The sequence below is a fragment of the Notechis scutatus genome, chromosome Z, assembly GCF_049901735.1.
Source record: "Notechis scutatus isolate UNSWTSFEM ecotype Mainland chromosome Z, rNotScu1.2, whole genome shotgun sequence".
NCBI classification, from domain to species: domain Eukaryota; kingdom Metazoa; phylum Chordata; class Lepidosauria; order Squamata; family Elapidae; genus Notechis; species Notechis scutatus.
Window position 1 is genome coordinate 23,478 of NC_142025.1, and position 27,610 is coordinate 51,087.

Sequence of the window (27,610 nt, forward strand, 5' to 3'; positions counted from 1 at the left end):
AAGTAGGAGGTTGGCTTGAACGGGAATTACAGAGGCGGGTTCAAGTCAAAATTGGAATGGAGCTGGAAGAGAGCTCAGAGGTCTTCTAGTCCAACTTCCTGCATTAGCAAGAGACCCTTATAGAATAACAAGAGTTGGAAGGGACCTCAGAGGTCATCTAATCCAACCCCATGCTCGAGCAGGAGACCCTTACAAAATAACAAGAGTTGGAAGGGACCACTGAGGTCATCTAGTCCAACCCCTGCACCAGCAGGAGACCATACCTTATGGAATAACAAGAGTTGGAAGGGACTTCAGAGGTCATCTAGTCCAGGGGTCCCCAACCACCGGTCCGCGGACTGGTACCGGTCCACGGAACAAGTCCTACCGGGCCGCTGGCTTGCTGGGCGCCGCCATCTTTTTGATGAAAAAGTGCTTCCGGTGAGCTTTTTCGGGTAGAAAGCTCACCGGAAGCACATTTTCATCAAAAAGATGGCGCCAGCGCTTCGGTGAGCTTTTCGGGTAGAAAGCTCACCGAAGGCGTTTTCATCAAAAAGATGGCGGCGCCAGCGCTTCAGTGAGCTTTTCCGGGTAGAAAGCCATTTCTACCGGAAAAGCTCACAGCTGGCGCCATCTTTGATGAATGCTCGGTGAGGTCACCGGAAGCACTTTTTCATCAAAAAGATGGCGGCGCCCAGCTGATGCCGGTACGGCGCGGCGCCCAGCTGATGCCAGTACCGGGCCGCGCGTAAAAAGGTTGGGGATCACTGACTAGTCCATCCCATCTTTACCAGGTTCGTCCCACTGTATTTTGGTTATGAGTCCTTGCACCTTTGGTTAGATTAGGTGAAACCTGGCCTAACTGCGAGATGGACCTTGGAGTCCGAGCGGATTACAACTTAAACTTGAGCCAGCCGTATGCGACGGCAGCCGAAAAAGCTAAGACAATCCTTGGCTGTCTAAACAGAGGCATAGAAACTCAAATGAAGTGTCGCTACCACTTAGTAAAGTCACACCTGGAGTCCTGCATCGAGGGCGGGGTTACTTATTCTCCAAAGCCCCTGAAGGCAGGACAAAAAACCCTGGATGGAAACTAAACAAGGAGAGGAGCAACCCAGAATGAAGGAGAAACTTCCAAACAGGGAGAACAGCCACCAGAGGTTGTGGCTGCTTCTTCACGGGAGTGTTTTTAGGAAAATACTATCTGGAATAAATAGTATAGAGTCTCCTGCTCGAGCAGGGGGTTGGACTAGATGACCTCCCAAAGTCCCTTCCAACTCTTGTTATTCTGTAAGGGCTTCCTGCTCGAGCAGGGGGTTGCACTAGATGACCTCCCAGGTCCCTTCCAACTCTTATGATTATGTAAGGATCTCCTGCTTGAACAGGGGGCTGGACTAGATGACCTCCAAGCTCCCATCCAGCTGTTTTCTGATTGATTGATGGTGTGTAGACATTTCATGACCCAACTAGGGAACGTCAACTGTGCTAGAAGGAAGTGGGGTTTGTGGGGAGGAGGAGGAGGAGGAGAACTGGCAGGTCCGTGGTGCTCCTGGAGCTGGGTGGTTTTCTTGCAGATGTTTCATGACCCAAATAGGGAACCCTAATCAATCCTTATCAATCCTAATCATTGATAACTTTGCATAATTAGATAAAGAAACATCTGCAAGAACAGCACCCAGCTCAGAGAACGCCAAGGACCCCACAGTCCGCCTCTTCCTTCCTTCCCTTCCTCCCTCTCCTTCCTTCTTTCCTTCCCTCCTCCCTCCCTCCTTCCTTCCTTCCCTCCCTCCTTCCTTCCTTCCTTCCCTCCCTCCTTCCTTCCCACCCTCCTTCCTTCCTTCCCTCCTTCCTTCCTTCCTTCCTTCCCTCCCTCCTTCCTTCCCTCCCTCCTTCCTTCCTTCCTTCCCTCCCTCCTTCCTTCCTTTCTTCCTTCCCTCCTTCCTTCCCTCCCTCCTTCCTTCCCTCCCTCCTCCTTCCTTCCTTCCTTCCCTCCCTCCCTCTCCTCCCTCTCCTTCCTTCTTTCCTTCCTTCCCTCCTTCCTTCCCTCCCTCCTTCCTTCCTTCCTTCCCTCCCTCCTTCCTTCCCACCTCCTTCCTTCCCTCCTTCCTTCCTTCCTTCCTTCCCTCCCTCCTTCCTTCCCTCCCTCCTTCCTTCCTTCCTTCCCTCCCTCCTTCCTTCCTTTCTTCCTTCCCTCCTTCCTTCCTTCCTTCCCTCCTTCCTTCCTTCCCTCCCTCCTTCCTTCCTTCCTTCCTCCTTCCTTCTTTCCTTCCTTCTCTCCCGCCCTCCTTCCTTCCCTCCCTCCCTCCTTCCTTCCCTCCCTCCCTCCTTCCTTCCTTCCTTCCTTCCCTCCCTCCCTCCTTCCTTCCTTCCCTCCTTCCTTCCTTCCGCTCCTTTTCCTTCCTCCCTTCTAGCCCTCTGTTTCCTATCTGGGTCAGGAGACGTCTCTGAGAAAAGAACCAAATATGGAGAGCACCCAGGACCTCACAATCTTCCCTTCTAGACATGATGACATTTCCTAGTTGGGACATAAAATGTCTTCAAGCAAACCACCCAGCTCAGCAGGTAGCCAGGACTCCAGTCAGTCCTTCCTCCTCCTCCTCCTCCTCCTCCTCCTCCTCCTCCTCCTCCTCCTCCTCCTCCTCCTCCTCCTCCTCCTCCTCCTCCTCCTCCTCCCTTCTAGCCCTGATGACATTCCCTCATTGAGTCATGAAACTTCTGCAAGAAATGCACCCCGCTCGGAGGGAACACCAAGGACCCCACCATTCATCTGTCGTCCCCCCAAAACCCAGCTCCCTCATGCGAGTCCACAGTCTTTGGGGGGGGGGGAGAAAGAAAGAGTTGAGGAGGACAACCTGCCCCGAAGTGGAACGGACTCTGAGTTGCAACGGGGGACACGGTTAGAAGAAGATCCGCAAAGGACCCGGCGGGAGACTGTTCGTCCTGGGGGAAGATGTGTCCGTGGTGGGCTGAGGAGAACTTGACATCCATTGGACGTCCCATCAAGATCGGTGGTGGTTATGCTGCCGGTTCTCAGCGGTTCAAACAATCCCGTCGCGCCGCTCAGTTGTTGGCCCCGCCCACTCACCCCCGCCCTTTTGTCCTATATTTCCTTTGTTTGTACCTCAGTTGACAGGCGTGGCAGAGTGGATCACCGCGCCTCAGCTCTTTTCCTCAGCCGCGCTGACAGCAAGATAATTTTTCATGCTTAAAATTGCCCGTTTTAGAAGGCTCCATGCACGCGCCCACATAGTAAAATATTTTGAATTCCGCCACCGCTCAAGATCCCACAGAGGGGAGCTGAAAGACACACGCACACACACACATGCACACACCGCCTTCCATCTCACCGAGATCCTGCCATTCCTAAATCGGAATGGCTGATTTTTATCCCGGTGTCTATTTAGGAGAAAGTGGAGCCGGAAAAACGGAAGCCAGCAAGTACATCATGCAATATATTGCCGCCATCACCAATCCGAGCCAGCGGGCCGAAGTGGAAAGGTAAGTTTATCCCAGGCAGTCCTTTGCTTTATGACTAGTTCATTTTGTGACTGTCCGAAGTTACCAGCTACCAAGGAAAAAGGGACTTAGCATCATTTCTCACACTTATGACTGTTGTAGCATCCCACCCAGCCCCAGTCACATGGTTTACATTTGGATGTTCATATTTATGACGGGTGCAGAGTCCCGGGGTCAGGCAATCCCTTTTTGCAAACTTCTGATGGGTGAAATCCATGGGGAAGGCCCTGATTCACTTAAAAACGGTGAGTCACTAAACAATTGCAGGGATTCACTTAACAACAATGGCAAGAAAAGGCAAAATTCATTTTAACACTAAGTCTCACTTAGCAAGGGAAACTTTGGGCTCCATTGTTGTCGTAAGTTGAGGACTAGTTGGATAGAGGTGTTTTATATTTATTTATTTATATATATATATATAAAATCAATCTATCCATTTGTTTCACAATCTGGGCAACTTGTGTTGAATTCAACTCCCAGAATTCCCCAACCAGGAAGCTTTGTGGATTTCAATTCCCAGAATCCCCCAGCCAGCATGCTTTAAGAGGAGTGGAAGAATCCCGGAACTGGTATGCTTTAAGAGGGATAAATTTCAACTCCCAGAATCCTCCAACCCTCAAGCTTTAAGATGGGTGGACTTCAACTCCCAGAATTCCCCAGCTGCCATGTTTTAAGAGGAGTGGACTTCAACTCCCAGAATCCTCCAGTCAGGAAGCTTTATTGACTTCAACTCTCAGAATCCCCCGGGCTCTCTTTAAAGCTGCTAAGGTCACAAACTACCATTCCAGAACCGGGAATATGGGAAATAAAAGTAAATATCTGATCTGCCATCATTTTTAAATCTTCTTTCTAACAACCCTGCGAGGTAGGAGAGACAAAGAGGAAGTGGAATAGGCTGGTGGAGGGCTTCATTGAGGGGTCAGGGGGAGCCCTAAAATCCCCATGAAGCCCAGATGTAACTCCTGCCTGTCCCACCAAGCAATGGTGGGATGCTGCCGGTTTGGACCGGTTTCCGCGAACCGGTTGTTCCGACAATCAGCTGCTTTATTTCCTGCTTTGTAGCACATTTTAATTGTGCAGCACAGCTGATTCCCCCCGCTCGTTGTTGTTCTACTTACCGTTGCTGACTTGGAAAGTAAGGTAATTGTAAGTAGTACAATTGAGCGAGTCCACAAGAAGAGTAGTACGCTCCTCCGCTTGCAACAGAATACCCTACATCACCAGGCCTGAAATTTTGGGGCTTGGACAACCTAGAACTACACCTCCTACAGTTGGAGTTAAGCGTAGTACACAAAAATTATCTGCAACCACAAACAACACAAGAGCACACAACGGGTACAAACTCAATGTAAACTGCTCCAAACTGGATTGCAGAAAGTTCGACTTCCGCCACAGAGTGGTCAATGCCAGCACTCCCCCATTTCTTTAACCTTAAGCCAATGGTTTCCAACCGGTGGGCCACTGCCCAATGATGGTCCGTGAGAAAATTTCGATGGGCCGCAGCACACCCGTGTCTGCAATTGGGGTGATACCGGCAGCAGATGGACCGATGCGCATGAGGAGGGATGCACCTGGCAAGGGCTCTGATGCTGCGATCTCCCACGCACATAAGTCCACTTGCTGCCTGTATCACCCTGTTGCCCCGGCTCCACGTCAGCCATCTGGTCTTCAGCACGTGGCTCGTCGGCCTCCGGATGTCAGATTCTCACCACCCAGCACCAGTCCAGAGGTTCCTTTTCCCCCACCCCCAGGACAGAGAGGGGGGAGGGAGGGAGAGAGAAAAGAGAGAGAGAAAGGGAAAAAAGGAGGGAGAAAGGGAAAAGAGAAGAGAGAGAGAGAAAGGGAGAAAGAGAGAGGGAGGGAGGGAACGAGAAAAAGAGAAAGAAAGAGAGGGAAAGAGACAAGATACAGAGAGAGATTAGAGAGAAGGAGAAAAGAGAGAAGAGAAAGAGGGAAAGAGAGAGAAAAAAGACAGAAAGAGAGAGAGAAAAAGGGAGAAAGAGAGAGAAAAAGAAAAAAAGGCAGAGAGAGAGAGGTGAGAGGTGAGAGGTCCTGGATTTTTGTTTTCTATGGGAAACGGGTCCAAATGACTTTTTCAGTATTTAAGGTTGCAGAAACAGGCGGCCAAGCTAAGTGCCTGAAGGACCCCACCCCGTCAGTGGGAGTCCAGGCGCTTCAGCGAGAGGCATGCTAGATTCATATTAGTGGTCCGCGGGATTTAAAATTATGAGTTTGGTGGTCCCTGAGGTCCAAAAAGCCTTAAACTATCCACGATTGATCTCACCCCATTCCTAAGAGATCTTTGGGGGGGGTGCATAAGTGCACCATTGTGCCTACCGATCCTGTCCTATTGTCCCCCATTTATTTGTACCTCTTTTCTGTATTCTTACTCAGGTTTATACTTGTACCTATTACCTTGTAAGCAATTGACAAGTCAAATAAATCAAATAAATAAAGCAGGTGAGCTTCTAAAGGCTCCATTTAAGACAAGTAGATTTAAACATAGCTTCTACCCAAGTGCTGTGATCAGGTTAAATGCAGAGTTATGAATCTGGTGGTCTTAACGTATATATATCCTGGTTGTATAGTTTTTAACTGTAAATTGTTTTAATTTGTTTTACATTGTTATTTGTATATGTCTTTTGGTGTTGTTCAGTTGTATGTTGTGAAAGAGCACCTTATTTCGTTGTTCTCAGGTTCTAAGTACAATGACAATAAATTTATCTTAAATTTATCTTATCTTATTTCCAGTGCTTTGTACAATCTTAGTCACATGCCTTAGTCACATGTGCATTCACCAAATCAGGTAACATCTCACCACTGCCCCCCAAGTCATTTTTTTTTTTTTTTGGTGTTCCTTGGACTTTCTACAGGGTGAAAAATGTTCTCCTCAAATCCAACGGTGTCCTGGAGGCCTTCGGCAACGCCAAGACCAACCGCAACGACAATTCCAGCCGCTTTGGAAAATACATGGACATCAATTTTGACTTCAAGGGAGATCCCACCGGGGGACACATCAGCAACTACCTGTTGGAAAAGGTACAGTCAGTGTGTGTGTGTGAGAGAGAGAGAGAGGGAGGGGGAGAGAGAGAGAGAGGGAGAGAGAGAGAGAGAGAGAGAGAGAGACCAGAATAACTCACCCCAAAATCCACATTGATGGAGGAGAAGTGGGGCATCTTGAAATAAGTGATTCCCGATGCTTTAAAAGGGGAGGACTTCAATTCCCAGAATGCTCCAGCCCCAGTGCTTGAAGAGGGATGGACTCAGGAATGGGCTGCTACCGGTTCTCCCCAGTTTGGGCGAACCGATAGGTAATTTTATCATTTTTAATTACCAGTTTGGCGAACTGGTAAATCCTACCCCTGGCTGGCCCCACCCACCCTGCTCCTCCCCTCCCAGGAGTCCCCATTCAGCCCATTTTGGATGCCAGGTAAGTGCGGAGCCCTCACGGAGGCTCGGGAAGGGTGAAAATTCCCCCTGGGAAGTTGTGGAAGGCTGGATGCTTTAAGAGGGGGTGGACTTCAATTCCCAGAATCCCCCAACCGGCATCATTTAATTGGAGTGGACTTCAACATGAGACCCTCAGAAGGTGGGATCTGGGCTCTGTAGCTGCCATAGATGATGTGTTTGGCTTTGGGTACCAAAGTGTGTCTCCGAGCAAGTCCTCCAGATCTTCTTCTCCTTCTCTTGCAGTCACGAGTCCTCAAACAGCAACCAGGCGAGAGGAATTTCCATGCCTTCTACCAGGTGAGTTGACTTCTACTCGAGGACCCGTAAAGGTCCTTCTTTCTGTCCATCAGTCGATCCAGAATCTTCTAGATCAGGTTCAGATCCTACCAGGATGACACCACTGCGGTCTTAAGTTGAGATGTCCAAGGACTTCCTCAGTTTGGAACATGGACTTACCCTCTTCGATGGAGTTGTCCTTCCCTGAAACTCTCACTCCTTGGGAACGTTGCGGTGTCCAGGCGAGATCTCATCACGTGTCCTCTAGAGCAGGGGTCCCCAACCACCGGTCCGGGACGGTACCGTCCGCTGAACAACTCCTACCGGGCGCTGGCTTGCTGGGCGCCGCCATCTTTTTCATGAAAAGTGCTTCTGGTGAGCTTTTCCGGGCAGAAAGCTCACCGGAAGCACGTTTTCATCAAAAGAAGATGGCGGCGCCCAGCTGATGCCGGTACCGGGCCGCGGCGTCAAAAAGGTTGGGGATCACTGCTCTAGAGGGAGATCATTCCAGGATCCTTCAATGTTTGCTAGATTTAAGGGGGTGATTGAGCTGGGGGGAAAAAACAAACCAAGAAAGACACATTGAACTTGTTCAGAAAAGTTTGCTTGACAGATAGTCCTCGACTTAACTATGACAATTGAGACCAAGATTCCCATCGCAGTCCGTTGTTAAGCGAGTTTTGTCACATTTTACGATCTCTCTGGGCCCTGTCATTAAGTTGAATGGCTGCAGCAGTTGAGTTTGTGACACGGTCGTTAAGTGAATCTGGCTTCTCCTTTGACTTTGCCGATCAGAAGGTCATAAAAGGGGATCACATGGCCCTGGGATGCTGCAAACTGTCATAAGTATGAGTCAATTACCAAGCAACTGAATGTTGATCCCACGACCATGGGGATGCTGCAAACATTGTAAGTTTGAAAAACTTTGAACGGTCACTAAATGAAGATTGTAAGCCGATATGTATTGAAGCTCACCTAAAGACAGAATCTTGCTGACTTGCAGCATAAAACGGCACCTGGGAACCATTGAGGAGGAACTGTCTTCGCCCTCATTCTCATACACAAAATCTCTAAAATGGATGGGGTTTTTTTTTTGCTCCTCTGGGATGCAGCCCCTCCCTCCCACCTGGGAATCTGGACCGTGTTCCATGTTTCCCATCTTCCTTAACTTACTTAACGGTTCGATCAACTAATTAATAGATATCTAAAAATAATTAATATACGATCTCCCCAGGGAAAATTATCTCCATGTTGAGCTTTTCGATCACTTAACAACTGGGTGATTCATTGAATGACTGTGAGGATTTGCTAAACAACAGTGGCCAAGGGAGAAGAAAAGGGCACGACCTCGGGCGCAAGTCCTTGAATGACGGTCTTGCTTAACAATGGTCCCAATGGTGATCGTAAGTTGAGACCAACCTGCATTATGGCATCTTCCAAAGGAAGCGGGATAGTTTAGTGTCAATTTTTTTCAACGTTGGCAACTTGAAGGCCAGTGAAATCTAGTCCTCCCTCATCCTAGAGAGTTCATTGGAGGACTAAAGACAAGACACAAATTCACCCAAGAAAGAGCCGTTGAGATAGGCTGCTTTTACAGGTACTCCTCAACTTATGACCACAACGGTTGCTAAGTGAGACATTAAGAGAGTTCTGTTCCATTTTACGACCTTCCTTGCCACATTGGTTAAGTGAAAATCCCTGCAGTTGTCAACTTAGCGACAGGGTTGTTAAGTGAATCCGGCTTCTTCATTGACCGGGCTTGTCACTGTCACATATGAACCCATTGCTGAGGGTCTGAATTTTGCTCGCATGACCACGGGGATGCTACGATGGTCATAAGTGTGAAAACAGTCCTAGGTCACTTTCCTCGGTGCTGTTGTAATGTCGAACGGTCACTAAATGAATCATAATTTGAGTTATTTTTTTTTCCAGTTGCTTCTTGGTGCCTCCGACGCTAAGCTGGACTCTCTCCACCTGGTTGGAGACCCAACGGCCTACAGGTTTACCAAGGAGGGTGGTAGTAGTAATGACAGGGTAAGTACCGCACCACGGAATCAGTGGCAAGTCCTTCTGGGGAGAAGAAGAAATAGAGAAACGTGGATTGTTCAGTAAACAAGAGAGGAAAGTAATCACAGAAAATTATGGATATTAGAAAATGTGACGAAGTAGCAGATGAATGTACAGGTAGACTTCTGACCACGATTGAGCCCCAAATACCTGTTGCTAAGCAAGACAGGTTGTTAAGTGAATTCTGCTCCATTTTATGACTTTCCCTGCCTCGGTTGTTAAGTGAATCGCCGCAGTTTGTTCAGTTAGTAGCCCGCTTGTGAAGTGAATCCAGCTTCCCCATGGGCTTTGCTTGTCAAAAGAATCATGCTGACATGGTGAATGTTGACGTTCACTTAATGACCCATGACTGTATGACCGTCATAAGTACGAGTCAGTTGCCATGCACCTGAATTTTGATCGTGTGGCCAATTCTTTTACGACCGTGTGATTTATGACTAGATGGGATTTTACCAGTTTGGACTGGTTCTACAGAAGTGGTTGTTACGATTCTGCGCAGTTCGGAGAACCGACAAATAGCGGCACTGGCTGGCCCCGCCTCTCCCCGCCCCGCCAACTCGCTTCTTACCTGCCATGTACATCGTCCAACTTGCCTGCCTTATGCCTTCGCCTAATTTTTGGTAAATTGCTAATTTTCCTCCCCCCCACAATCATCAGCTGTTCTGACTATTAGCTGTGCCAGGAGATTTAGATTAGCTAGAAAGCAGGAAATCATGGGATTTCTTGCTTTCTAGCTAATCTTTTGATCTTCGGCTCTGCTTTTAAGCACAGCCGAACCTCCCTTAGGACTGAAGGTTCTATTATTCAGTGCAGACTCAGGCAGCTGATGGCAGAAAGGTAGATCTCTGAGTGAATCTGTGATTCTGTGAGCAACTCAATCTGCCTGCCTGCCTGGCCTGATTTTGGGTATAAGTTGCTCTTTTTTTCATAAAAAAATTCAATATTTTCATAAATAGTTACAATATTTACATATAAGCCATGCCCTTTTAAGCACAGCCGAACCTCCCTTAGGACTGAAGGTTCTATTATTCAGTGCAGACTCAGGCAGCCGATGGCAGAAAGATAGATCTCTGAGTGAATCTGTGATTCTGTGAGCAACTCAATCTGCCTGCCTGCCTGGCCTGATTTTGGGTATAAGTTGCTCTTTTTTTCATAAAAAATTCAATATTTACATAAATAGTTACAATATTTACATACAAGCCACACCCAGCCAGTCACATGACCACCAAGCCACACCCAGTCAGCAAGCCACGCCCACCTAGTCACATGCCCACCAAGCCACACCCATAAATTAGGCCATACTCACAGAACTGGTTGTTAAGAAATTTGAATCCCATCCCTGGACAAGCTTCATCCCGGTCATAAATCCAGGACCCCCTGAAATATGAACCCAGGCCACAGACAGCTATCCTTAACTTATGACCACAATTGAGCTCAAAATATCTGTTGTTAAGTGAGTTTTGCCCCGTTTTATGACTTTCCTGTGAAATTAGTATCACGAGCCAGTTGTCAAGGGTCTAAAGTTTGATCCCGAAAACGGCCATAACTTGCTTTTTTTCAATGCCATTGTAACTTTGAAACGGTCCCTAAACGAATGGTTGTAAGTCGAGGATTGGCTCTAAATGCCTCTCAGTTAATCTGCAGAAATCTCTGAAGTTGTGTTTGTATGTGTTAATATTTGTACCGGGGCAGCTAGTCCTTGATTTACAATGGTTCATCTAGGGACCATTTCAAAGTTACAATGGCATTAGAAATATGAATTATGACCGTTTTTCACACTTACGACCATTGCAGCATCTCTGTGGTCACCTAATCCAAATTGAGACTCTTGGAAACCCATACTTACGACAGTCTCTGTGTCCTGGGGGGGTCACCTGATCCGCTTTTGCGACCTTCTGACAAGCAAACTCAATGGGAGAAGCCCAATTCACTTAATGACCACGTGATTCGCTTAATAACCATAGTGATTCACTTCACAACGGGGGCAAAAAAGATTCATAAAATAGGGTAAAACTCACTTAACAAACGTCTCGCTGAGCCACAGAAATTTTGGGCTCGATTGTGGTCGTTAATTGAGGACTACTCTACAGGTAGCCCTCGATTTATGACCGCAGTTGAACCCTGAAATATCGTTGCTAAGTAAGACATTCCTTAAGTGAGTTTTGCTTCACTTTACGATCTTTCCTGCCCACTTAATGCCTGCTGTGACTTACGAACCTTAACCGGCGTTCGATTATGGTCGTAAGCTGAGGACTGCCTTATAAACAAAAAAGGCATTCAGTAAAACAGAATAAGCATTCGGGATTTTTCGAGCACGAATCCATGAAGTCCTCAACTTACAATGCTTCATTTAGCGACCATTTGAGAATGGGCACTGAGAAAACCGACCCGTGACCATTTTACACTCTTACCAACCGCTTGCAGCCTTCCCATGGTCCTGCGATCCAAATGCAGCAGCTTGGCAATCGCTTCACATTTATGACGGTCATAGTGTCCCGGGAGTCACGTTGTCATGACCTTCTGATGAGCAAATTCAACAGGGGAAGCTGCATTCACACTTAACAACCGTGTTCCTAGCTTAACAATTGCAAGGATTCGCTTAATAACGGCAGGAAAAAAAAGGTTATTAATGGGGCAGGATTCAATTAACCTCTGTCTTGTTCACCCACAGAAATTTCAGGTTCAATTGTGGTCGTAAGTAAGCCGAGTGTCAGGATTCCGGTAGTTACCCTCCATTTCAATCCTGAGTCTCGAGCCAAACTTCCAAAACTTCCAAAGGATTTATTGGGAGTTAACATGCCGGCACTGCCTGGGTGTAGCAGACTCTGAGGCACATCATTCATTGTCACCCTCGACCCTGGTTTTCCCCTCACCCCTCTGGGTGTATCGTAATTCATATTCTCCAATGGGACATCTTCATTGCCCAGAGTCATCAATCATGCTCTCCAGTTAGATATTTGTGCGGCAGAAACTTCGGTCACCTAGTTACTATCTGAAAAACTATTTATGGAATGCACTTTTGATTTCCAAGCTGCCGCACTGCTCTTTCACCACCACCCCTTTCTGTTGGCAACTCTAAAAAGACCATAGAAATATTTTATGGGTTGACATTCGGCTCCCCTCATGGGAGACCACAGACTCGTATTTACGACGGTCGTGGTAGTCACACACAACTCGCCTAACAACGAGGGGGACTCGTTGAATAACAGCAGGTGTTGCCTGAATAAATGGGGCAGGAGATGTCATAAAATAGGACAGACCTCCTGGAATGAACGTCTTAGCCACAGGAATCGGGGGCACCATTGGGGTCATAGGTTCGAGGACTGCCTGCACGGGGAAGCGCCGGGAGCTGGGTTCAGAAGATGACGATTCGGCTGCTAAAGGGGAGGGAAGATCTAACCCTCCTACCGTTGTCTTCTTTGAAAAACTATGTATGGAATGCACTTGCGGTTTCCAAACAGCCACACTGCTCTTTCAAACTCCTTTCCCCCCTTGCTCTTGGCAACTCTAAAAAGACCCTAGAAATATTTTATGAGTTGACACCGAGGACTATGGTGAGTAGCCAAGGCCTCCCGATTAATTCTTGTTCCTATTTTTATCCCTTTGGTTGTTCTCTGGCCTTGAACCTTCTTGCCCTCTCCCAAGTCTTTGGAGAGTGAGAAAAGCAACTATCAATCTGTCTTGGACGCCATGAAAGTGATCGGTTTTACTTCGGAAGAGATCGATTCTGTGCAGAAGATCCTGGCAGCCATTTACACTTGGTAAACGACGTGGTTTTGACGTTTTTACTGGCCCTCCCTTCGAGGTGGGCCGGGGTCAGGAAACCAACATCAGGGGAACAGCTAGAACAGGGGTGTCAAACTTGATTTCTTTGAGGGATGCATCAGGGTTGGGTTTGACCAGGAATAGGCTGGTCAAATAATTTAACAACCGGTTCTCTGCCCGGTTGCTGGGCAGGCATGGCCCTGGTAGGTGTGGCCCAGTTGGCCTCCTGCACCACCCTGAGAGCGAACGCAGGCCATTGGGAGGGGGAGGTATTTGCTCTCCCCGTGCCCTGGAGGCTGGCCTTCCGGAACATCCTCCTTTCAGGCCCTGCACTTACCTGAGATCCAAAATGGGCTGCGCGGGGACTCCTGGGAGAGGAGAGGAGAGGTGGGCGGGGCCAACCAGGGGTGGGATTTGCCAGTTCACCAAACTGTCCATAAAATTAACAACCGGTTCACTTGAACCAGTGTGAACCGTCGAACTGTCCATAAAATTAACAACCGGTTCACTTGAACCAGTGTGAACCGGTAGCAACCCACCCTTGGGGTTGACCTTGGGGGGGGGGACTGTGGGCATGTCCAGGGTGGGCATGGCCCTCTTGACATCATTTGTGTCGGGGGTGCCTGTAATGGTGGCCTGAGTGGTCTGCCAGCGGAAACGGGGTTCCCGAGCCCTCTTTTCGGCTGGGAAGGCCTTCTGCAACCTTCTGCTAGCGAAAACGGAGCTCGCAAGGGCCACCGTGGGCCGGTCCTTCACTGTTTCCAGGATGTCCCGGTGGGCCAGAGCTAAGCCCTCAGTGGACGAGATCCGGCTTGGGGGCCTTGAATTTGACACCCCTGGACTAGACCATTACTTTCTGATATATTAGGGTTTGATAGCGTGATCTTGAAAACTGAAAGAGATACTTCCCATCTCCTTTTATACGGAAGAAAATTAAGACGAGACAATCTTGAGTTTCTTCCTCACCCTTTCCTGTCTAATTGAGCTAACCCAATGCTTACCGAACATGGGTTAACTGAACTGGCTCAATTAGTAACATGGTTGTTAAGTGAACCTGGCTTCCCCATTGATTTTGCTTGTCAGAAGGGGATCACATAACCCTGGAACGCTGCAACTGCCATTAATGCGAGTCAGTTGTCAAGCAAGTGAGCGTAAATCACCTGACCTGGGGGATGCCGCAACGGTCATAAGTGTGAAAAACAGTCCTAAGTCCCTTTTTCCAGTGCCGTTGGAACTTCGAACGGTCCCTCAGCGAACTGTTGCAAGTCGAGGACTAGCTGTATTTGATGTCTGATGGATCTTTTCGTCTGCTGAACTCCCAGGGCAATGTGAATTTCATCTACTCTGGTGACGAGGTGGCCATCGAAGACCCACAACTGGTCTCCTACCTTGCGGAGTTGACTTCCACTGAGCCGGAGAGTCTCCTGAACACCCTCCTGTATCGGACGGTGGCAACGGGTGGTGGGGAGGTGATCCAAAAAGGCCACGGTTGCGATGAAGCCAACTACGCGCGGGATGCTTGCGCCAAGGTAACGACAGAGTTTATCTGGATATGACGCCGTCCGTGGTCTTAGGGGGATTTGGGTGGTGGTTAACTGGCTGCTTTTATTCCTAACGTGGGACTAGAATTCACAGTCTCCTGGTGATGGGCCCAGGGTCACCCAACTGGTTTTCATGCCTAAGACAGGACTAGAACTCATATCTCTAAGTGGTTGGCTGAAAGACGCCCAGCCAACTTATTTGGCTAAGGTGGGACTATAAGTCTCTTTCTCCTGGTGATTGACCCAGGGTCACCCAGCCCCCTTTCATGCCTAAGACAGGACTAGAACTCCCAGTCTCCTGGTGATTGGCCCAAAGTTACCCAGCTGGCTTTCATTCCTAACGTGGGACTAGAACTCACAGTCTCCTGGTGATTGGCCCAGGGTCATCCAGCTGGCTTTTATTCCTAACGTGGGACTAGAACTCCCAGTCTCCTGGTGATTGGCCCAAAGTCACCCAGCTGGCTTTCATTCCTAACGTGGGACTAGAACTCACAGTCTCCTGGTGATTGGCCCAAAGTCACCCAGCTGGCTTTCATTCCTAACGTGGGACTAGAACTCACAGTCTCCTGGTGATTGGCCCAGGGTCACCCAGCTGGCTTTCATTCCTAACGTGGGACTAGAACTCCCAGTCTCCTGGTGATTGGCCCAGGGTCACCCAGCTGGCTTTCATTCCTAACGTGGGACTAGAACTCCCAGTCTCCTGGTGATTGGCCCAAAGTCACCCAGCTGGCTTTCATTCCTAACGTGGGACTAGAACTCACAGTCTCCTGGTGATTGGCCCAGGGTCACCCAGCTGGCTTTCATTCCTAACGTGGGACTAGAACTCCCAGTCTCCTGGTGATTGGCCCAGGGTCACCCAGCTGGCTTTCATTCCTAACGTGGGACTAGAACTCCCAGTCTCCTGGTGATTGGCCCAAAGTCACCCAGCTGGCTTTCATTCCTAACGTGGGACTAGAACTCACAGTCTCCTGGTGATTGGCCCAAAGTCACCCAGCTGGCTTTCATTCCTAACGTGGGACTAGAACTCACAGTCTCCTGGTGATTGGCCCAGGGTCATCCAGCTGGCTTTCATGCCTAAGGCGGGACTAGAACTGAGCCAATATCCTGGTGATTGGACCAACATTACCCAGCCGGCGAAGGTGGGACTAGAAGTCTCCATCTCCCTCTTTCTAGCAATGGCTCCTTCACCACCGGACGAAACTAGCTCCAAAATCCAAAATCTTGTTCTTCCTTGATCTTACCCAAGTCAGTGTGACTTCACGGCATCTTAAAGAGGACATTTGGGGGTGGGGGAGTCATTAAACTCAGTTCATCTGGCACAATGAATGTACAGTCTTATCCCCGTGTTTGTCCGCAGGCTATTTATGAGCGGCTCTTTTGTTGGATTGTGACCCGTATCAATGCCGTCATCGCAGTCAAGAACTACGACCCGCGAATCCATGGCAAAAATACAGTCATCGGTGTCTTGGACATTTACGGCTTCGAGATCTTTGACAACAACAGGTAGAAGACACCAGGAGAATTTATTTGGATTGTACAAGCAGTCCTCACTTAACGACTAAAAACCAGGCTTGGAAGTTTGGTTATAAGTTGTTGCAGTTGTTGAATGGGCCATCGCTGGCCGGCCTCAATTTAATGTTGTTCGCTTCTTACTCTCTCCTGTGCTTAAATAGCCACCTTCTGATGCAATGCATCAAGATAGGCAAGGCTGTCCCTTTACGAGTTATTGAGTTGACCATCTCTGCTCCTGCCTTTTTTCTGCCCTACGTATTCTCGTGATCAGGTACAGAAGGCAGTTCCTCTTCCTCATCATTAGTTGGCTGCATGCTTCCTCCATTGAAATCTCTATGTCATGCCCCCATTGGAGCCTGAATCTGCGGGGGAAGACGAGCTGGAGCCAACGGAGATTGAGGCAGCGGCTTCACTGGTTTCAGAGGAATGTGGAGAGGAGCAGGCCAAGTCAGCTCAGGGCCCTTCGGGATTGGGACGGCTTGTTAACAGGGAGGAACGGGGGCAGGATAACCAAGAGAGGGCAAGCAGTGGACATGAGGAGCAATGTTGCGCAGGCAATGAGCAAGGACTGCCCCTTCCTGATCCTCAAGCACGGAGAGTGGAGAGAAGGCAGGAACAGCGCAGGCCGACCCAACAACTCGGGAGGAATGCGCCCAGTCCACCTTCCCAAGGCACACCTGGGGACTGAGATTTAAGGAGACATTGCGGGAATCGGCATTTGTCAGGAACAAATGCTGAATTGGTAGAGTTTGTTGTGCCGGTAAAGACATTTGGAGTTTGCAGGACTACTTGCCTTCTTCTGGACTTTGTGGACTCAATGTTTGTTCCCTGTTTCATGGACTCATTTTCCTGTTCCTTTGTTTTGCTAGACTGGGTGCAGCCAGAGGCTGCTGTGTGTGTGTGTGTGTGTGTGTGTGTGTGTAATGGCTGTTAAGTGGTCAGTCATTAAGCAAAGAATTCCTGTAGATCGGGGTGTCAAACTCAAAGCCGGTGAGCCATATCTGGCCTGCAGGTTGCTTACATCCGGCCTACGGGAGCACCCTGGAAACTGCAGACTGGTCCGTGGTGCCTCTGCCAGCAACAATGGAGCTCGGGAATGCCGCATACAGCCCTCCCATTTTCAGCCCTCCATTTTCAACCATGACAGGAGGCTGTCGTGGCCAAAAATGGAGCCCAGGTGGGCCACATGTGGCCTCCCCAAGTTCTGTTTTCACTGGCTGAGGGCTCCAGGAGGCCGAAAATGGAGCCTCGACAAATGACGTCGACTTGACCATGTCCATCCCAGCCACGCCCCTTCCCCCCGGCCTCCCTGAGGTCAAACACAACCCTGATGCAGCCCTCAATGAAATCAAGCTTGACAACCCTGCTGTAGATGGATGGGTGCTGGGGGGGGGGATGGGTTGTTGGACAAAGATCCTGACCTTCTAAGTGTCTTCTTCTAGCTTCGAGCAGTTTTGTATCAACTATTGTAATGAGAAGCTGCAGCAGCTGTTCATCGAGTTGATCCTCCAGCAGGAACAGCAGGAATACCAGCGTGAGGGGATTGAATGGCAACACGTGAGTCCCCTAAACATTGACGCAGCCCTCCGAACATCCTCCAAATTGGTTTTCAGTCTGAAATTAATTTTTTCCCATAAAATCAGAGGAGAGCTCAACGACAACTGTTGAAACTGAAGCATTACAGGTAGTCCAGGGGTCGGCAACCCATGGCTCTGGAGCCACATGTGGCTCTTTCATCCCTCTGCTGCGGCTCTCGGTCAATAGTCGATAAAAGGAAAAAGGACACCAGGCAAGGAGGGGACTCTGGTGGAGGGGGGGAACTCGACTTTCAGTTGACTCCAGAATTGAATGGGGGGTTTCCAGTTGGGACCTTTGTGGCTCTTTGAGTGTTTAAGATTGCTGACCCCTCAATTAGTCCTCGACTTTTGATCACAAAGTGGGATCACAAAGTGGGACCGGAATTTCCATCATAAATTCAGTTATTAAGTGAATCGTGCTGGATTTTACGATTTTTTTGCCATGGCTGTTAAGTGAATCATGCAATCCTTAAGCAAATCCCATTTGGTAGGAAGATCACAAAGGACAATCACTTGAATGAAGGACTTGGCAACCATCATAAATACGTGCCAGTTGCCCAAATTTTGATCACAGAACCATGAGGACACTACAACAGTCATGAGTCTGAGGAATGATCCTAAGTTCCTTTTTATCAGCATTGTTGTAAAATGAATGGTTGTAAGCCGAGGACTAGTCATATCCCTTTTCATTAAACAAATGGTTGTAAGTCAAGGACTAGTCATAAGCCCCCTTTTTCAGCACCGTCATAACTTTGAGTGGTCATTAAATGAAAAGTTGTAAATCAAGGAGTACCTGTAACTGTAGTTCTCAACCTGTACAACTTTTAAGATTTGTGGACCTCAGCTCCCAGAATTCTCCTGCAGCATGGCTGGCAGGGGAATTCTGGGAGTTGTAGTCCACACACCTTAAAGCATCCAAGTTTGGTGGGGGGGAATCTACTTTAACCCTTCCCTTGCCAAGCATCAACTCTGCCTTCTCTCAACAGATTGAATATTTTGACAATCAAATCATCGTCGATTTAGTGGAAGAACCGCACAAGGGTGTCATCGCCATCCTGGATGAAGCTTGCTTGACTGTGGGCAAAGTAACTGATGCCCTTTTCTTGGAGAGTATGGATGCCAGGCTTGGCAAACACCCACATTATACCAGCAGGAAGGTAAGAGGATCGCAGGAGTAATACCCCGTAAGGAAGATAATTTGAGGATCCTTTACTGCCCCCATATGGGATATGGGGAAACACAATTTGGCAACCACGTAGGGACACTTTTCGATTTTTGTATGTTTTTTTCTGAATAATCTGGGTGACAGTGCAGCAGGTAGGGAATTCTAAAAGTTAAAGGAAGCAACAGTGCAATTTGAACCCAGGGCAGCTATAGGGAGGAAAGGGGAGGCGGGCAATTGGCGACAGGAGGTCCATGACTTATGACCGTAGCATGAATCAGAATCTCCGTTGCTAAGCAAGGAAGTTGTTCAGTGAGTCGTCCCTGGCTTTGGAGCTTTTGGGATGAATTGCTACAGTTGTTAAACGAATCACGTTGACATTAAGTGAAACCAGCTTCCTCCATTGACTTTGCCTGATGGAAGCCGGTTGGGAAGAATTTCAAATGGTGATCATGTGATCCCGGGATGCTGCAACCATCCTAAATGCATACCGGTGCTGAAATTTGACAATGTGTTTGTGGGGAATGCTGCAATGGTTGTAAATGTGAGGACTAGTCATAAGTCCTGTTTTTCAGTTTCATTGTAACTTTTGAAAAGTCACTAAACCAATGGTCATAAATTGATCATCTTCTATATATATAAAAGCAAAATACCACTCATGCATCATCACAAAATTTCCAGAACCATAAAGCCTACAAACTTGAAATTTGGCACACATGTTCCTCTTGGCTTCTAGGTGCTCACTAAGAAAGTATTTTTCGAAATGACCATCACAGCATTAGTATTTTGTATATTATTAACATGCTCTGATGCTAAGGAGTTCTGCTCCCCCTCCCCACCTGAAAAGAAACCTACTCCAAATGCAAAACACAAGCAGAAGAGTTTCACTTTCAGTTTTAGTTTCAAAAGCAGCAACCAACTTTAGTCTAGAACAGTTGAGCTAAGCCACACCCAGGCTCCTAGCTGTCTCCTTCTTGCTCACACAGCAATTACTGTTTCAGTTTCCAAACAGCTCTCAGCTCTCTCACACACTGACAGGACATTAGCTAGATGAATACCGATGGATGCTGGTAGGCAGAGGCAGAATTTTTCCCCTTATTTTCCTCCCCCAAAACTAAGTCCGACCACATAGTTTCGTAGCGAAGCATAGGAACCAAGCTAGTACTATTATAAAGCTTTCAGAAAGCTGTCCTTTAAAATTGGAAACAGAATCAGAATTGAGCTGAAAGGGACCTTAGAGGTCTTCTAGTCCAGTCTCCTGCTCAAGCAGGAGATTCTATACCATTTCAGACGTGACTGTTTTTTAGATTTATTTATATGTTTAAGGGGACGTGGTGGCCTTGTGGCTAATAAGCTGAGCTTGTCGATCAGAAAGGTCGGCAGTTCAGTGGTTCAAATCCCTAGGACCGTGTAACAGAGTGAGCTCCCGTTACTTGTCCCAGCTTCTCCCAACCTAGTAGTTCGAAAGCCCGTAAAAAAACAAGATAGGGACCACTTTGGTGAGAAAGTAACAGTGCTCCGTGCGCCTTCGGCATTTCATCATACTGGCTACATGACCACAGAGACATCTTCAGTCAGCACTGGCTCCTCGGCTGTGTAATGGAGAGGAGCACCACCCTTGAGAGCCGGAAATGGCTAGCACGTATGTGCGAGGGGAACCTTTACCTTTAAAAATGTTTTTTTTAAATCATTTTTTTTCCTTTATTTTACAAACAGTGCCACTGAATGCACCATTTTTAACATCTATAGGAAAAATATAGAAATTGAGTTGCTTTAGTAAAATAAATGTATATATACTCTTTGGTTTTCTATATTTTGAATCTAAATATGTGGTTTCGTGAAAGTTTTTTTTATACATTTATTTTGGTTTTGAAGTTTGGAGAAGAGACCGGAGACCCGCTTGTCTGAAACGGCCTAGGGTCTCCCCTTCGAGCAGGGGGTTGGACTAGATGACCTCCAAGGCCCCTCCCAGCTCAATTCTGGATCGATCGAGTGACTTTGTAAAAGCCAAGTTAGAAATATATAATGCCATTAACAGCCAGTCCTCAACTTACAAGCTCAATTGGGCCTGGGATTTTGGTCATGGGTTTGGGGGCCATTGATGAAACGGATCATCACGTGAGCTGACTCGGTGTTATGACCATTTTTATGATGGTTGTAAATTGAGTTGCCCCAATCACGAAGAGGTAAACATGGTTGGCAAGTGAATCATGTGGCTGATTATGGAATCCAATCTACACAATTCCCCCTTTTTTGTGCTATTTTTGGCTTTTCCCAGGGATGGAATTCAAATTTTTTAACAACCGGTTCTGTGGGTGTGGCTACGTAGGCATGGCTAGGTGGGTGTGGCCATGTGACTGGTTGGGTGTGGCTTCTTCTTTTTTTGTAGTGTCCCCTCCCCGCACTCCATTTTTTGGCCTCCTGGGCCTCAGGGAAGCCTCCTGGGCAAAGCTATAAGACAGCGAGGGGGATCCCGAAACAGCTGAATGTCGAAACAGCTGATCGTTGGGAGGATAAATAAATAAATACCTTATGAAGTGACTGGGCAGGGAGAACGCAGTCAGCGATGTCGCGCATGCGCAATAAGGACTGGCTGGGAGGAGAGGGGTGGACTGAGAGGGGTGGGCGGGGCCAGTCAGAGGCATGATATGCTGGTTCTCCGAACTGTGCAGAATCATAACAACCGGTTCTACAGAACCGGTCTGAACTGGTAGAATCCCACCCCTGGCTTTGCCACGTAAGAACAAGCAAGGTTGTACGAGCAAGAGAAAAGATACATCCACCACCCAACCTCACCTTGACTGATTTTTGGCTTGTGTGTTCTCACAGCTCAATTCCACTGACAAGTCCATGGAGTATGGGCGTGATTTCCGGATCAAGCATTATGCCGGAGATGTTACGCAAGTGACTTTTCTTAATCCTTTCCCTTACTTTCCCTTTCCGGTGGTAAAAGAAGCGTGGTGGTTGTTGGGGGAATTCTGGGAGTTGAAGCCCTGGCATGCTTGCTGGGGGATTCTGGGAATTAATCTCCACCCATTCTGGCTGGGGGAATCTGGGAGTTGAATTCATGTTGAGATTATGTCTGATGAATATAATTCCGCATTGGCAACAGGAAGAGCATCCGGCCAGTAAACATTCAGCTCCATTCAGTTGCCTAGACTCCACCCTGCAAGGGATTATGGAGTCATTAAAAGACAACGATGATGTTAGCTGGGGAATTCTGGGAGTTGGAGTCTAGGAATTCTGCCTATTGAATGCTGGGAATTAATCTCCACCCATGTTGGCTGGAGAATTCTGGGGACGTCCAGACATACTGGTTGGAGAATTCTGGAGGTTGAAGTACAGGCCGGGTGGCTGGGAAATTCGGGGAGTTGAAATCCACCCATTCAAAGCAAGTGGCCTGGGAGATTCTGGGAATTGAAGTCCATACATGCTGACTGGGGGATTCTGGGAATTCACATCTACCTATGTTGGCTGGAGAATTCTGGGAGTTGAAGTCCACCCATCTTAAAGCAACCGATTTTGACAAACATAGATTTGCACTGATTTGCTCAAGAATAGAATAGAGTAGAGTAGAATAGAATAGAATAAGGAATAGGAATAAGATGGAATAGAATATAGAATGGAATCGGAATAGAATAGAATAGAATAGAATAGAATAGAATAGAATAGAATAGAATAGAATATAGAATAGAATATAGAATAGAATATAGAATAGAATATAGAATAGAATAAATTGGAATAGAATAGAATAGAATAGAATATAGAATAGAATATAGAATAGAATATAGAATAGAATCGGAATAGAATAGAATAGAATATAGAATAGAATATAGAATAGAATATAGAATAGAATTGGAATAGAATAAAATATAGAATAGAATATAGAATAGAATATAGAATATAAAATAGAATCGGAATAGAATAGAATATAGAACAGAATATAGAACAGAATATAGAATAGAATTTAGAATAGAATCGGAATAGAATCAGAATAGAACACAACAGAACAGAACAGAATAGGAATAGAATAGGGAATAAGAATAGGAACAGAACCTGGAAGGGATCTTGGAGGACACCTAGTCCAACACCCTGAGCATCGTGCTACACAGGAAGGCAGGTCCTGTCCACCCTCGGATCCACCCCGAATCTGAATCTGGGTTTCAGGTATTCTGTGGAAGGATTTCTCGATAAGAACAAGGATACGCTGTTCCAGGATTTCAAGCGACTGCTGTACAACAGGTAGGTCGGGCTGAGGCAGTGGAACAAGCCTGGATTTCAGGAAAACTCACCTCAAGTGGACAGTTTGGCCATTGACCTCGTCGCACAGGTAGTCCTCGACTTACGACCAAAATTGATCTCTCTCCCCCCCCCCACCCCCGGTTTGGGTTGTTAAGTTTTTACGAACTTCCTTGCTACCGTTGTTCAGTGACTCCCTGCAGTTCACCTCTAGAAGACCTCTAAGGCGTCCCCCCCTCCATTATTCTATCATTCTCTAAGTATCTACTGCTTGTGCGGGGGGGGGGGTTGGACTAGATGACCTCTGAGATCCCTTCCATTTCTGTTATTCCGTGATTCTGTAAGGGTCTCCTGCTCAAGCAGGTGGTTGGACTAGATGACCTCCAAGGTCCCTTTCAACTCCGTCCTTCTCTTATTCTGGCTTCTCACAAGGAGCATTAAATGCCCCAAAAGGCTGCCATGGCAGACAATTGTGAAGAGACAATTTTGCTCCATGTTGCAATAGTTCTTGCCAGAATTCTTAAGTGAATCGCAGCAGTTGCTCAGCTAGTCAACCAGTCATTAAGTGAATCCGGTTTCACCCCCCTCCATTGACTTGGCTCATCAGAAGGTCCCAAGAAAAGGATCACGTGATTCAGTTAGTAAGACAGTTGTTAAGCGAATCTTGGCTAACAAGTCTGTCCGGCAGGGAGACGAATAGTTTTCTGCAGGGGGTGAGGTGCTACCAGTTCGGACCGGTTCTATAGAACCGGTGGTTACAATTCTGCCCAGTTTGGAGAACCGGCAAATCATGTCCCTGGCTGGCCCCAACCCTCTCCACCCGCCCCTCCCCTCCCCACCCAGTCAGTACTTATGGTATTTCTCCCCCCTCCCGACGATCAGGTGTGCCAGCTGTCTTCCTGCTTCGCCCAGGAGGCTTCCCTGAGGCCCAGGAGGGGGTATGCTGCGAAAAAACGAAAAGAAGAAGCCACGCCCAGCCAGTCATATGGCCATCCCCACCTAGCCACACCCACCTGGCCACACCCACAGACCCAGTCGTAAAAATATTTGCATCCCACCCCTGGTTGTCTGCCACATCTAGTAGGGCTTCGCTAGCATCCCAATGACCGGCCCATAGATTTCCACTGCTCTCCTCTCCTCTCCTTTGCCTTATTGGGCATCTATGCATCAGGTACTGGACCCAGCTGTTCCTCCTCTTTTTCATCAGCCCCCTCCAGACCTCTTCATCTGATGGACGGCTCAGGCTCCACCTCCATCCCCCCCCCATCCTCTCTGCCAGCTCCATTCCCTCTCTCCCTCGGAGCTCTCAGGTGGCCCTGACTCCCATGCCTCCTCCTCATCCAATTCAGCAGCCAGAGGGGCTGGTGGCCGACAGGCCGCAACCCTGGCTTCCCTCATTGATGACCACATGATTCAGTAAGTAAGATGGTTCTTAAGCGAATCCAGCTTCCCCCGTTGATTCGGCTCATCAGAAGCTCGCGGAAGGCGACCACGGAACCCTGGGACATTGCAACTGTCACAAACACGAGTCCGTAGCCGAGCATGTGAATCTTGATTATGTGACCATGGGGGTCATAAGTGTGAAAACCGGTCCTACAACGTCTTTTTCAGGGCCGTTGTAACTTCAAATGGTCGCTAAGCAAATGGTCGTAAGTGGAGGCCTACCCGTGTTGCTGTATTATTATTATTAATTATTATTATTGTTGTTGTTTGTTTTGTTATTATCATCGTTATCATTATCATTACTATCATTACTATTACTATCATCATCATTGTTTTGTTGTTACTGTTATTATTACTGTTATTATTACTGTTATTATTGTTGTTGTTGTTATTTAATGGCCTTCCCTGGTCTTGGTAGCAAGTCAGTTCAGGAAATTGCTCGGCGTGGCGGGCAGGCCTCCAAAAGCATCACACTACAACTCCCATCATGCTAAGCCAGCCTCTGGACTCTGACAGGGAGAGGACCTGAACTTCACTAGAGGGGTGATTTCAAAAGTTGGAGCGTTGGTGCTTCTTCACGCCTCACGTCAAGAGGTGGATCTCAGTCCACAAAAATTCCACCTTCTCAGCGACAGTCATCTCCTTCTGGCCGCCATCTTGACTTCTTTGACCCCCCCTTTTGGGCTTCTTTCCCCAGCACAGACCCCCTCCTCCAGGAGATGTGGCCGGAGGGCAAGCAGAGCATCACGGAGGTGACAAAGCGGCCCCTGACTGCCGCCACCCTTTTCAAGAACTCCATCGTGGCCTTGGTGGACAACCTAGCATCCAAGGTATCTCAGATCTTCCTTTCTCTGGTAGTGTTTCCAGAGGTGGTATTCAGCCAGTTTGGACTGGTTCAGGTGAACTGGTTGTTAAACTTTTGGAGTAGCTCGGAGAACTGGCAAATACCACCTCTGGTTGCCCCGCCCACCTGCCCCCACTGTTACCTCTCCTGTATGCCCTTGTTTTTTTTTTACCTCAGCTGATTCACGTGGCAGAGGAGATTGCCACGCCTCAGCTGAGCTAAAAAAAACAGCTCAGCTTACCAGCATTGACAGAGGTCGACAGAAGTGCGCCTGCATAGAACTGCACATAGAATCGGTCGGAAACAATTTGGAAACCCACCATGGCTGCTTGGAGATGGGTGGACTTCAATGCCCAGAATTCTCCAGTCTTTGGAACAGGGCTCGAGAAAGAGAGACAGGATCAAAGAGGCCACAGGAGGACCTCAGTAGATGGTAGAGTTGAAATCATTAGACAGTAGATTTGAAGTCCACCCATCTTCAGTTAGCCAAGTTTGAGGAGCGCCGTTCTACAGTGTTGGTGGACCCAACCTTGTTTCCTGTTCTCCATGAGGTCAACCAACTCTCTTGATCATGGACACCTCGGTCCATTCCTCTATTCTGCAAAGAACATGCCATCTCTGTGTCAGGATTCCAGCAATCACCCTAATTAAACCATGATTCTCGAGCCAAACTTCAAAAAACTTCAAAGGATTTATTAGAGGCGACATACTGGCACTGCCCTGGATGAAGCCAACTCTGGCATATGTAATTTACAGTCACCTGTGACCCTGTTTCCCCCCTCCCCCCTGGGGGTCTTATAAACCAGATTCTCCAATTGGGCTGGGTGTCATCAATCACATTCTCCAAATACGGGCTGTGTGTCATGATTCAAGTTCTCCAATTAAATATATTTGCGGGCAAAAGCTCTGGTAGTTTAGTTACAGTATTTTAAAGAGAAGAGTTGGAATGTACTTTCGATTTCAAACCACTGAACTGCTCTTCCAGATTTCCTTCCTCTCCCCACTCCCTTTTTTTTCTTTATGGCAACTACTAAAACAGGCATAGGAATGTTTTATGAGTTGACACCTCTGAATTTTGAAGTTTTTTCATGCTGCGAACACAGTTCTGAAAGGTAAACAGATCACTGGGACAGTTCAACAAAGTCACCTTCCCAAGTATCTAAGATCATGGGTGGGATTCAAAAATCCCAGCAACTAGTTCTCTGGTTGATGGGTGGGCATGGTCACGGTCGACATGGCCTACTGGGACTTCCATTTCAGCCATTTTTCACCTTCCCCAGGGTCTGGAGGCTTCCCTTGGACCTCTGGGAGAATGAAAATGGCCTCCCCCCCAGGCTCCAGAAGCCAGAAACAAGCCTGTTTCTGGACTTTTGGAAGTTCAGGTTTGGCCCATTTGTTGCCCTCCCAGAGCCTCCGCACAGACTTACCTGCATCCAAAATGGTCCACATAGAGACTGCTGGGAAGGGCGGGGTAGGGAGTGGGGCTAGCCGGTCGGTTCAACTACCAGTTTGGCGAACGAGATATAAATTTAAGATCCTGTTTGCCCAAATGGGGCCGAACCGGCTGAATCCCACCCTTGTCTGAGATCCTCCTTCTATGTCCTCCAAACTTAGCAGTAGACACCTTCCCAAGTATCTCAGGTATGTTCTTCAACCATGGTAGCTTTAAGATGGTGGACTTCAACTCCCAGAATTCCCCAGTCCTTTGAACGGGGCTCTGAAAAGAGAGACTGGGGCAAAGAGGCCACCTCAGTAGAAACCTCCTCAAGTATCATAGATCCTCCTTCTATGTCCCTCAAACTTAGCAACCTGAAGACAGGTGGGCTTCAACTCCCAGAATTCTCCAGTCCTGTGAATACAGATTCAGAAAAAGGAGACTGGGGCAAACAGGACACTGAGGGATGTCAGTAGGGACCTTCCCAAGTATCTGAGATCCTCCTTCTCAATAGCGGGTTCCTACCTTGTTTGCTACCCGTTTGGTGGGTGATCGTGTGTGCATGCATGCCCCTAACACGCCAATCCGCTGACAGAATGAAGAAAGGAAAAGCTAGATGTGACCTCCCACCCTCCCATGCGCTTGTCGCTTCTTTTATCCTCTCCACTGATCATTGGAGAACTGGTTCAGCCAAATCGGTAGTGATTTTCACTACCGGTTCTGCTGAACTGGCCAGAACTGGTAGCATACCACCACTGCTCCTTCTATATCCCTCAAACTTAGCAACTTGAAGACAGGTGGACT

General features: G+C 47.8%; 1 protein-coding gene across 1 annotated transcript in view; it reads left to right on the forward strand.

The window, feature by feature from the left end:
• The window catches only part of LOC113423574 (unconventional myosin-Ig-like), a 56,559-nt gene that overhangs the window by 6,293 nt on the left and 22,656 nt on the right, over positions 1-27,610 (forward strand). Inside the window, 13 exon segments of the mRNA XM_087946000.1 lie at positions 3,384-3,477; positions 6,369-6,534; positions 7,189-7,242; positions 9,154-9,255; positions 12,934-13,036; positions 13,039-13,049; positions 14,376-14,582; positions 15,952-16,097; positions 17,549-17,663; positions 18,670-18,840; positions 21,675-21,745; positions 23,013-23,087; positions 25,225-25,357. Of these exon segments, the coding sequence (XP_087802126.1) occupies positions 3,384-3,477; positions 6,369-6,534; positions 7,189-7,242; positions 9,154-9,255; positions 12,934-13,036; positions 13,039-13,049; positions 14,376-14,582; positions 15,952-16,097; positions 17,549-17,663; positions 18,670-18,840; positions 21,675-21,745; positions 23,013-23,087; positions 25,225-25,357 (1,448 nt within the window).